The sequence below is a fragment of the Marmota marmota genome, unplaced genomic scaffold (assembly GCF_001458135.2).
Source record: "Marmota marmota marmota unplaced genomic scaffold, marMar, whole genome shotgun sequence".
NCBI classification, from domain to species: domain Eukaryota; kingdom Metazoa; phylum Chordata; class Mammalia; order Rodentia; family Sciuridae; genus Marmota; species Marmota marmota.
The window spans coordinates 9,553,247-9,565,283 of record NW_026000164.1 but is presented as its reverse complement, the minus strand read 5'-3'; the positions used below and the strand labels follow the sequence as shown (position 1 = coordinate 9,565,283).

Genomic DNA, 12,037 nt, shown 5'->3' with positions numbered 1-12,037 from the left:
CTATTTTCTACAAATTTATCCAAATTTGTACTTTCTATGGCCTCTGGTTGAAATTAGTACCTAATCTGGGGTTGGACTTGAAGAGACACAGGTGGTGGGAGTGGGCTGAGATGGTCTCCAGAGGCCATGCCTGCTATAGCAATGATCTTCCAGCCAGAAAACAAGATCTTGGAGAATGGGAACATATATGTAGGTGGATCCTTGGAAGATCTGCAGCTAGATATGTCCTTTATCCTGAGGTTTAGATGGTTTGAAGAATAAAATGCAGAACACCTGTCACAGAATCAGTGCTGCACTGTGATTAGGGACCATTTGGGTTTCATTGAAACTTTACTCTGAAGTATTTTGATGACTTTGGCAATTGATTTTAACTCTTGATACTTTAGTGTTGTCATCTATGAACTCTTGATCTATCAAGACCAATGCATGACCAAATGCATACTATAGTTGAATTTCCAAACAAAATACATGTAATATGTTAATAATAAAACTGGTAATTATTTTGAAAAAAATAAATAAAGTATTAGCAATGATCTCTTCTTTACTTGTGTATCTGCAATGCTACCCACAGAGTCTGCTGCATAGTAGGTGATTGCTAAGTTAAAATTTATTAGGTTTGATGAAGGACTAAAAAAACTTCAAATTGTGTCCTATCCATAAAAAGCAAGTGGTCTATTAACCTTCTTACTTGGTAGCAACTGTCAGGAGAAAGCTCATCAAAACCAAAGCAAGGACCATTCTTGGGCAGATGTAGTATGCAGCAAAATGGCTTTATTAAGATATTGATTTCAGGCATAGAAGAAGGGAGAAGTTCATTAGCAGCATTGGATCATGAAGACATAAAGGTGTTTAGCTGGCAGCGATGGTCTCCTGAATCCAGTCCAAGTATTTGCAGACCTTGGTGTAGACTCCAGGTTTGCCCTTCAGAGCACAGCCAGTGCCCCAGGAGACAATGCCCTGGAGCTCTCCATTGCAGGCCACAGGGCCACCAGAGTCACACTGAAGAAGAAGGAAAAGAAAATCAGAGCTCATGTCCATGTCCAGGGGGCAGAATGGGCTGCACAGGCTTCTGTCTTTATCCTTGGGCCATTATTGCAGACTGCTGATCCTCCATGGAACACCTTCTCTACCCCTGGAAATCCAACCCTCAATCTCATTATACCCATTATTCCTCTTTTTCTGTAGCCCCTCCTATTTCTGTAATAGCTCCATAGGCTCAAGCAAAGGTGAGGACTGAAGAGATTGAATGCCATCCCACCAGCCCTGCTCCTCTTAACAGCTATTCCATTCCACCAGATACCACTCAGAAGGGTGTCTGGATATCAGGGCTTATGCATCATCTTCTTTTCATCTATTTTTCCTTAATATTCATATCAATATCACAGAAAGAAAACTTGTAGTTGTCTTAATGATATTGCTCACTTCTCACAATCATTCCTGGGGTTAGTTTTACAGTATTCTATATTTCAGAAAAGGAAAAAAAATATATGATGGAGAAGGAGAGTGAGACAGAGCTGGACAGAGGCAGAGTAGCAGATACTCACCTGGCAGGAGTCCTTTCCCCCCTCCAGGAAGCCCAGGCAGAACATGTTGCTAGTGATCATGCCTGGGTAGGCCTTATGGCAAGCAGTGTCAGAGAGCACTGGGGCATCCAGGCACTGCAGAAGATCAGGATATTTGACTGTTGAGTGAAACAGTGCAAACGGAAGATTACTCACAACGTGGCTGAAAAAAAAATTTTTTTTTCCCACCGCACATCCTGTCTTTCAGGATGTTCCCACTGTTATCCCAGTTGCCAATGACTTCTAACTTGGGAGAATTTTTTAGTTATAATCAACAAGTTCTTCCTGCTCTAACCATAAAATTGGTGGGCAAGATCTCAAGTCCAGGGACTGTTTTGTAAAGTGGGTGTACACTTCAGGCAGTAGCAAAACCCTCAGCCCCTGTTTCCCTCCACAGGCCTAGTTCTCTGTATATCATTACACACACTTAATTAAATACAGTTACCTCTTATAACAAGTTCATGTCTGTTGTGTGTTCTGCATGCCCTCAGGAAATAAATCTTTCCCACTTAAATAGTGTACTCTAAGACTGCTTATTTCCAATAATAACTTCTGTTAAAATTTGGATTAAATAATCCTACATGTGTATTTGCCTCTGGTGTTCTGAGACTTTGTACCTGTGTTCATGGTGACATTTACCTCCAGAGCTCAGTGTGTTGCCCCAGCCAGACACAAGACACTCAGTCCCCACAGTTGGACAGGATCTTGGCAGAGAGATAGTGGATACACGAGAGCTGATGATAGCAGGTGATTTCAGTTTCAGAAGCATGATGTTTTTATCCGCAGTATCTTTTGAAAAGTTGGGGTGTGGGATGATCTTGACGGCATCAATGAATTGCTCATCACCCTCAATGACATTGATGTTGTGTTCTCCCAGACGCACCTGAATGTACCTGGTGTTAAGAATTAAAAGTTTCCTAAGTATGAACAAGAACTTCTCCTTCTTCTGATCCCCTAATCATGAGCCCAAACCCAAGTACCATTCTCTTCAAACTCTCAGTCACATGGGCAATCTTGTACTCAAGGTCCAAGATGTGGAGCAGGTCAGAGAATTCCTTAGGTAAGTTTCACTGCTAATAACTAATCACAATCCATCATCTTGTTAAAACATTAAGGTATAGGAATAGAAACCAAATGACCCAATAACATATTTGGAGATGAAAAGGAGATTGGTGGAGATTAACCAACACCTGCCACTTCTCCACCAGTTAGTGTCACTGAGTATAGGAGGGCGATGAGACAAGAGTGAGAATTATAACAGAATACTTAGAGAATGGAAAGAATTATGCAATTTTAATGTTTCTCAGGGCATACATGCATTTTATTATCTCCACACACCATTTCTTTTGTTAAGTGATGATGGGTAGGACTGTACTGACTCATATTCTTAAGCTAATTCTGGGGATAATTCATCTGCCACTGTTTCCCCTCATCAAAGACAATAAGGGCATTGCAGCATGAAACTGTCTCTCACAAGTATTGCATCACACAATACTTGAGGGTATAATTGGGGTCAATGTCAATGAGGGTGATGAGCTATTCATTGATGCAGCCAATCATCCCACACCCCAACTATTTGAAATATAACGTGGATAATGACATGATGCTTCTGAAACTGAACCTGGATCTGAAAGCTTTGCCCCCCAGACATCACACTGTGGTTTGCCCCATTGTGCTCTGGTGGTCCCATAGAATGAATTGATCTTAGAGAACAGCATTTGAGCATTGGTCACTTACGGCCTGTAGCAGTGAGCTGCCGACAGTACCCACTGGTCACTGATGAGGGAGCCACCACAGTTGTGGAAACCAATGTTGAGGGACACCTGGTAGGGCAGGGAATTCTTCTCACAGGTGTAGCCCCCCACAATCTTGTCATCATCGCCATCAATGGGAAGTGCAACTGACAGGAAAAAGTTGAGAACTTTGTTAAACAGATCCATCTTGCAATTTCTACGCCACCATGAAGTTTTTGCAGATTAACCAGAAAAGAGATGGCAATTTTTTATTGTCACAATGAAACAGAATAAGGAAATTCAAGGTATGTATTTTAAAAAATATTTCCTATCTTTACCACTTAATGCTTGTAATTTTACTATTAATTAGCATCTAGTGTTTAAATTTATGCTTTAAATTTGACGTTTCATGTTCTTATGTGTTGCTTTCTCTCTCTCTCTCTCTCTCACACACACACACACACACACACACACACACACACACATACTTTTTACACAGTGCGTGCCTGACCACCATAAGGAATGCTTTTTACTCAAAACCCTGCAACCCAGGCATGGAAATAGGTAGAAATCTCTCTAGGAATTTTGTTGGTATATGTCTGTGCTGGTGGATGGGGTATTGGTATTGGATAGCTTTCTCCATAAAGTAACAGAAAGAAACTTTTAGAAGCCACCTGAGAATATTATGGTATGGAAGGAAATAAAGAGTTGTGTACTTTTATTCTTTCAATTTATCTCCTTGGTTCAAGGCTAAATTTCCATTAAATCGTCTGACAGAACATTATGTTTCCCCTCCCCCACACTGCCCTTAACTCATTTATCTTTGTAATATTTGCCAATGTCTCTGGCATATTCTAGTGTGGCACATTGATTTATCAAGATTTCTTACCATTCCAGATGTCTGTGATTCTATTATATGAGCTCTATTTTTCCAATATTTTAAAATGAGGTTAGGAGAGAAGTTTCCAAACATGAAACTACATGTATCAAATTTAAATCAACCCAATTTAGGAAAAAATAGTATTACTTTTTAGTAGTATAAAAATTACTGGTATCAAAATAGAAACAGTCATTTGGTTTTTTTTTTTTCATGATTTAAGGACATGTGGAGATATCTTTAGGAAAGTTGTAACAAAAAATACCTAAAGTTTTTATTCTTGAAAATAATAAATAAATATCTTTGCCTGTTAGATCTCAGGTAACAACTAGCTCTTTAGTATCCAGGAGACCCAACCTTTGGCATTCACAACCTTTTCAAGAGGCACAAATTAGTTTCAGTTGTTAATTCCAAATTCCCAGGTCAAGATGTATACTCCTTTCACGTAGACTCTTCTTTCCCTATCTCTCATTCTTCATAGAATTTGCCAGGATTTCCAGGACAAGTTTAGCTTTTCTATGCTGTTTATTTGAACCTGTCCTGATGACCATAACCTTTGCAGGGAAAATCAAATGTCAATATCCCTAAACCTGTATGCCTGACCCTGCTGTTCAGATATTTCACCCTTCCTGAGTACAAAGCCTGCATCCAGCATTCATAGTTGCTTTCCTGAGCACAAGGCAATCTCACACAGAGGATCAACACCTGCTGATTGTTCATTAAAAAGACTCACCAGCAGCTCCTAGGAGAGCAAGGAGAATGAAGGTCTTCATGGCTGCTCACTGAGTCTGGACTGGGAATGGGATGGAGGCTTTCCATCCATAGGTATTTATACCTACAGTTTGTCATTGCACCCATGGCCACAGCAGCCAGGAAAGTGATTTCACTGGAAACTTACATATCTAAATTTAGAGTCACTTCTCTAATACAGAAGGTGACTCAGCACCAAATTTAAACATCTACATTTTTCCATTTTTCTTGAAGGTTGTGAGAATGGAAATCAAAGACGCACCTGGTGGGAAGTATTCCCCACAATAGGAAAATAAGTTGGATTGAGGTCATAGGTCACAGATCACAAAGCTCCAGGTTTCTGCATTCCTAGACAAAAACCTAAGGTTCTTTGTTTTCTCAAGTGTGAATGTTTGTCCTAAAGTATATCTGGAACTTGCACCCTTGGTGTTAATTGACATTGGCTCTTTCACAAATCTATATTTCATGTCATGGTAGTTTTGATCTTGCATATCCATGTTAACTTTTCATTCAAGAAGAAACAACTTGTTCTCCTAAGAAATGATAAAATTGTCCTTATTTTAAATTATAATAAAAAGAGTAAAGTAAAAACAAAAATTATAACTTGTGTTTAGATTACCTAAATTTTTCTCTAAGTTGGGTATATAACAGTTCCCTTTATTTGTGGTTTCATGTTTTGTGGTTTCAGACACCCAGATCAACCAGGACCCAAAAATATTAAGTGGAAAATTCTAGAAACAAATAACTCACAAGTTTTAAATAACTTTAATTATAGTACATTGTTCCATTTGTTGTATTTTATTATTAGGCATTGTTTATAAGCTCTGGCTTCGCCTAATTTGTAATTTGAACACTTCATAGGTATGTATGCATAGCAAAATCATCCTACATAGGAGTTGGTAATAGGTGTGTGATTTCAGATATCTACTGGGGACTTGAAATGTGTCCCTCAAGATAATGGAAGGAACTACTCAATTCTTGATACTTTCTCTATATTAATGTAGTAATCCTCATAAGAACTATGCAAGCTAAGCTACCTGTTATCTTTCCTACTTTGCTGGTGGGAAAACTAAGGACACAAAGGTATAGGGGACTTGGTAAAAAGCACACAGGAAGCATCTGGCAGCACTGGAATTCTCAGGTGTCAGGTTCTGTGGAAGGGTATGCATGCCTTGACTCACTCAGTCCTCAAAGGCAGCATGATGAATGTTGTGCTGTAGCTTTCACCCTGTCAGAAGCTTAGAGAAGTCAACATTGTTTCCAGAGTCCCATAGCTGTTGACTGGTTGATGAGAGCCTTCAGACTCAAACTCCTTTCAAGGTCCATGTCCTCAACTGGGACCCCTTAAACATAATAAATAGGGCAGACAGTTTGAACTCTATCAAACTCAAGACTAAATTCCAGGAGTATACAGAATTTTGAAAATTACAAGAAATAGGTTCTTGGAACAAGAATGACTAGAACTGATGGCGGAAGGACACAAGTACCAAGAGTTACTGATTCTCAAGGCAAAATAGCCTCTAGTTGTAGAAAGTACCTGGATTGTACACTTATAGCCTGAGTCTCAAGTTGCCTACCAGGGCATTTTTCCATTTGAGCAAATTATCACTCTTGAAGTTGCTTCTCATCTTTTTGTTTGGTTTGGTTTATTTTTGTTTGAAATTTTGCTACTATAAAAACAACATAGTCAAAAGCAGTTTCCTAGCCCTGACACTGTTCACATTTTCAGCCAGATATTATCTGTATTCAAACTATAGCATCCTTAAAAATAAGCTTTGAGAAGTGACTAAGGTTCCATGTGAAGTCACATATATATTTACATATATGGTCATATATGATTACATATGTATCTATAATTGTATGTACATAGTAGTCCCTCTGGATTGTTGGGATAATGTTAGAGGAATTATGTAAACATAGTTACTCTTGTGGAAAGAATTTGTTCCTCAAGGTTAGAAGACTACATCAGTTAATGGGAAAGAGTGTGAATTATCTTATTCTTAGGATTTGGGAAGTCATAAAAAATATATTGAAAAACAAAGGGATCATTGAGTACAGTGATTCCCTACCAGTATCTGGAAATCCCATTCACAGAATAGAAACTAAAGGTGAATAGACAGAGCTATTCACAACAAATCAATATCTCTAAAACTTGTTTATATGTATCCCTTTAACAGATTGACATTGCAAAATGAATTTTGAAGTAAAACTGAAATTAAACTGACAGTAAATATTTGTACATAAAAAAAATTTAAAATCTTACTTGCCGGAAAAGATGAGAATGGTTTTAAAATAATGAATTGAATAAGTTTTCTAGGAAAAAAAGTCATGTATTTGTTTTAATAAAGCAAATTTTCTTAGATGAACTAATCTTAAATACTTATGGAGGTTTATGATTCAAGGGGAAAATAACAATTAGATTATGAAGTATACCTAGTTGAAATAAAGTAACATCTCCCCAATCTGTATATTCTAGAAGAAAATAAATATATGTTCATATTTATATACAATATGTATATTGACATAAATAGCTAAGCTTCTAAGTAGAGATATTACTTCATTTAAAGTAGCTATAATCTGTTACAACTGTAAAATTGAGAGTTAAGAATTATCTTCTCCAAGATAAAATATATATCCATTACTAGAATCAGACACAGAAAATAAAAATCTTTATTCCTATGCAGTTGCCCCTAATCTCAGTTTGCTACCTCTCTGCATTTTTCTATGTGCTACATAGACACTATGCCTCTCTGGATCTCACTGAATCATGAATTAGGCTTTTATATGTAAGTGGTTTCCGTGGACTATTCCATGTGGCTCTTTATTTTAAAGTGCATGGTTTTTTTTTTAAAAAATATTTTTTTAAATATATTTATTTCATTAGGCTTTAGCAGAAGTAGGCTTTCCAATCATGCATCCCTTTTCCAGTGTCCTTCTGCTCACGTATGTGTCCTGATTAGCCTCACATTCTGTGTTGGCATCTTGTCTGCTTACTTATCAGCATGAATCTACCAGGAGGACAGGTTGGCACTCTATGTATCGCTATTATATCCTTAGTGCCTACAAAAGAGCCAAGAATCTCACAGGTCCCCAATAAGTATTTAATGGGCACATGACTGATTAATGAATATAATACTTATATTTTCTCCACTGAAGCATACACCATATTTATCCAGTCCTCTATGTTTATTGGAGTTTCTGATTCTCCAGGGATAGGTAGATAATGCATCAGTAAATATGTGATTATTCCAGTGCATATTGTACTTAGTGTTTTTTTTTTAACCTGACTTTTTCTCTGTGTCTCTCTTAACTCAATCTGATTAACCAAAGAATAGGCCCACCAAATCTGAGCTTTGTAAACACTGGGATTCAGGATCCACAGATTAGATTTTTAAAGAATATTGCCTCTATACTGAACATGTACAAATATATCCTTCTTGTCATTATTCCCTAACAAGATAGAAATACAACTTTTTACATTTCCATTGTGCTAGTGTTATGGTTTGGATATGAGGTGACCCCTCAAAGTCCATGTGTGAGACATACAAGAATGTTCAGAGGTGAAACAACTAAATTATGAGAGTTGTATTCTAATCAGTGGATTAATCCAATTGAATGGATTCATTGGGTGGTGACTGTAGGTAGAGTATGATTGCAGAGAGTAGATCACTGGGGTGTGCCTTCGGGGTTCATATTTGTCCTGGTGCCTCACTCTCTCTGCTTCCTTGCTGTCTTGAACTGAGTAACACTTTTCCACCACCGTCTTCCACCATGATGTTCTGCCTCACCTCAGGCACAGAGCTGTGGAGTTGGCGGAGACCAAGAACTGAACTTCTGAAACTGTGAGCAAAAATAAACTTTTCCTCTCTACATTGATCTTGTCAGGACTTTTGGTCAAAAAGATGAAATAAAGACTGACTAACACAATTAGGTGCCACAAATAATCTAGAGATGATATCAAGATATGCACAGGTTATACACAAGACTACCTCATTTTATACAAAGGAATTGAGTATCTGCAGATTTTGCTGAATGTGGGGAATCCCAGAACCAATTCCTCACAGTTACCAAGGGATGACCGAACCAAGAAGGTTGTTTGTTGCAGAAGGAAAAGTCCACCCCTTGCTCTGAGGCTCTGTCATGTCACTTAATTATAGTTTTATTGTTTTATTTGATCCATGGTTCAGTTAATGAGTCACTGTAAAATGTCCTCAGTGGATTACAGGAGGGAAGATTTCAAATAAATTTTCTTCGAACAACTTTATCCTTCTCCCTAGATGTACAGATAAGGGAGATTGCACATCTGAGAGGCATTTTGTGATGAGAAGTTTTTATCCTTTGGCTAAAAAGCTGACAGCGATGAAAGCACAGGGCAGAGATGGAAATAAGGTAATGGCATTTTTTTTTAAGTTGCTGAACTCAGCCACCCATGAAGCGCTCCTGTTCCTGGGCTTCCTTTGTGCATTTCTAAAGAAGTTTTGAAGGGGATGATACTGGAACTGCATGCTTCCTGTGTGGTGAGATCACATTTTAAATTCTGTACTATGTATGTATTTTAATAGAAAGAATTGCTAAGACATAAGTCCAGTGAGAAAGAGCATAAGAATCCACATTTTGGTAGAAATTCACAAATTGTGAAGAGTTAGTTTTTAAACAAAGCAAGAGACTAAAAGTGACAAGCAGAGGTATGGAAATGTGCTGCTGAATGACCTCGAGAACAAATGATTTGTCTGGCCTTGCCTCACCTTTCTCGGGCCTGCCCTGAGTCCCCCTCATTAATGCACCTCACCTTTCTTGTGAGGAGTCTGAACCTCCCTTACCTGAGGTGTAAGGTAATAGTGGCTTGGTGGTGGTGATGGGAAGGACAGGGGAATCTTACACTCTTTTGTTTCTAGAGAGAATCCTGAGATGTTTAGTGAAGGTCTATCTAAAGCTGCTTATTTAAAGAGAAGTTTTATGCCTAAGTGTCCTTCAACAAATGAATGGATAAAGAAAATGTGGTATACATACATAATGGAATATTAGTCGGCTATAAAGAAAAATGAAATCATGGCATTTGCCAGTGAATGGATGGATCTGGAGACTATCTATGCAAAGTGAAATAAACCAATCCCCCCAAAAAACAAAGGCCAAATTTCTCAATTTCTCTCTGGTTTGCATATGCTAACTCACAATAAGGGTGGTGGAAGGAAGAATAGAAATTCACTGTATTAGACAAAGGGGAGTGAAGGGAAGGGAGGGGGAACAGGAATAGGAAAGATAGTAGAATGTATCGGACATAACTTCCTTATGTTCATATATGAATACAAGACCAATATAATTCCACATCATGTACAACCAGAATAATGGGATGTCTACTCTGTGTATGTATAATATGTCAAAATACATTCTACTGTCAGTATAACTAAAAACCACAAATTAAAAAGAGAGGTTTTATATATTGCCAGTTTATACATACAAAAACATAGAGATGATTAATCAAAAATAAAGGAAATAAAACAGAAAATGTTAATTATGACTAAATACTTAAAGAGTCTTGAACACAGGCTAAGGCATTTCATGTCATTCTGTGGTTGTCATAAGGTAATATTGAGAACTCAGGGACTATCCCCTCAGTTATGTCTTCCAGAGTTATAAAAGGTTGGAAAGCAGATCGTGAGCACAGGTTTCTTCCTGTAGTCCCCTCTCCTAAGATGCCTAGTGCAGACTGCCTGTTTGTGTCCCTGTGAAGTCCACATGTTGAAGCCTTCACCTCTGATGAGATGGCACTAGAGGGTGGAGCTGTTAGAAGATAATTAGGATCTGATTAGTCCAGAGGATGGAACCACCAGGAGGTGATTTATGGATTTAACGGGAGGCTGAAGGTATATCAGCAAATCAGGAGGCCAGCCCTCCCCAGACATTAGCCTGTTCGTGCCTTGGCTGTTACCAGCGTCCAGAATGGTTAGGAATAGTGCAGTGTGTAAGGCACACAGGCTATGGTATTTTTGTTCAGCAGGGAAACTTTGTTCTGAGCTGAGACACTGCTTTTTCACCTCTCTCTAAATCTGCATTTTCTCCATTCAGTCCTGCTCTGTGCACTCCAATGTGCCTATGCTCAGAGCCCATTATGTCTTTTCAATTGTCCCAGAACAGATCTGCATGAGATTCCTCTGCAGAGACTTCCATTGGAAACCTTCTCTGGATGATCCGTGGGCAAATAAAGATGTGGGGGAGAGCTGGTGTGGAACTAAGGCAGTGTGTGTAGGGTGTGCTCTCAGGGAGGGAGGAAGAGGAGGGATTACACTTCTAGTCCTAAGACCTTTATCTCAGGGGAATACATGTATTTTCTGAAAACTTCTCTGCATTTGTACTTTTTTTGTCTAGAGTTGAAATTAATACCTAAACTGGGTTGAGACTTGAGGGATAGGTGGTAGGAGTGGGGTTCAGATAGTCTTCAGAGGCCATGCTTGATATAGTAATAAACATCCAGTTGGAATAAAAGATCTTGGGGAATGGGAACATTTATGTAGGTGAATACTTGGAAAATATAGAAAAATGAGGATATTTTTAGTATTTTGCGTGTAGAGCTTCACTGGGTAGGCTTACAAATCTTCATTTGCAATGTAGAAGAAACAAAGAAAACTTGTGTCACTGCAGCAGCAATGCATGGACACAGTGGGGCTTCACGGTGGCATTACTGTGAGCTGTTTAGATGACTTAGGGCAATAGATATTAATTTTGTGCATATTAATGTTATTTTCTCTGAGTTTGAAAATGATTAAACAAAAAATAAGGCAAGAACAAAGGTATATCGATAAATCTTAAATCAACATTTTCTGAAATATTGAAAAGTATTCTTGTAGTTATTTACTAAAAGTTTTATGGTAACAGTGAATTTGTTTATATTTATATCCAGAGCGTCTCATATAGATCCTTCAATAGAGTAGGTGCCCAGTATAATTAGTTTCATTAAATTGATGACTGACTAAATAAACTTTCCGTATCTCTCCATGAAGGAAGCTCCAGTGTCTATTCACCTTTATACTTTGAGGCAAGTTTAAGAAAAAATTCATTAATACCAAGAAGGATCATTCATAGACAGTTAAGAACTGTCTATGTTTTATTTAGTTACT

At 38.1% G+C, this 12,037-nt stretch overlaps 1 protein-coding gene across 1 annotated transcript; it reads right to left on the bottom strand.

Annotated features, from left to right (window-relative positions):
* Positions 1-790: 790 nt before the first annotated feature.
* Positions 791-4,945, bottom strand: LOC107149179 (cationic trypsin-3-like). The gene is made up of 5 exons (XM_015493937.2): positions 4,906-4,945; positions 3,300-3,462; positions 2,202-2,455; positions 1,545-1,681; positions 791-999 (listed from the first exon to the last, which is right to left on the bottom strand). Exons 1-5 carry the CDS (start codon positions 4,943-4,945, stop codon positions 850-852), a joined length of 744 nt encoding a protein of 247 aa, XP_015349423.1. The 3' UTR covers positions 791-849.
* Between the last annotated feature and the right edge of the window lie 7,092 nt (positions 4,946-12,037).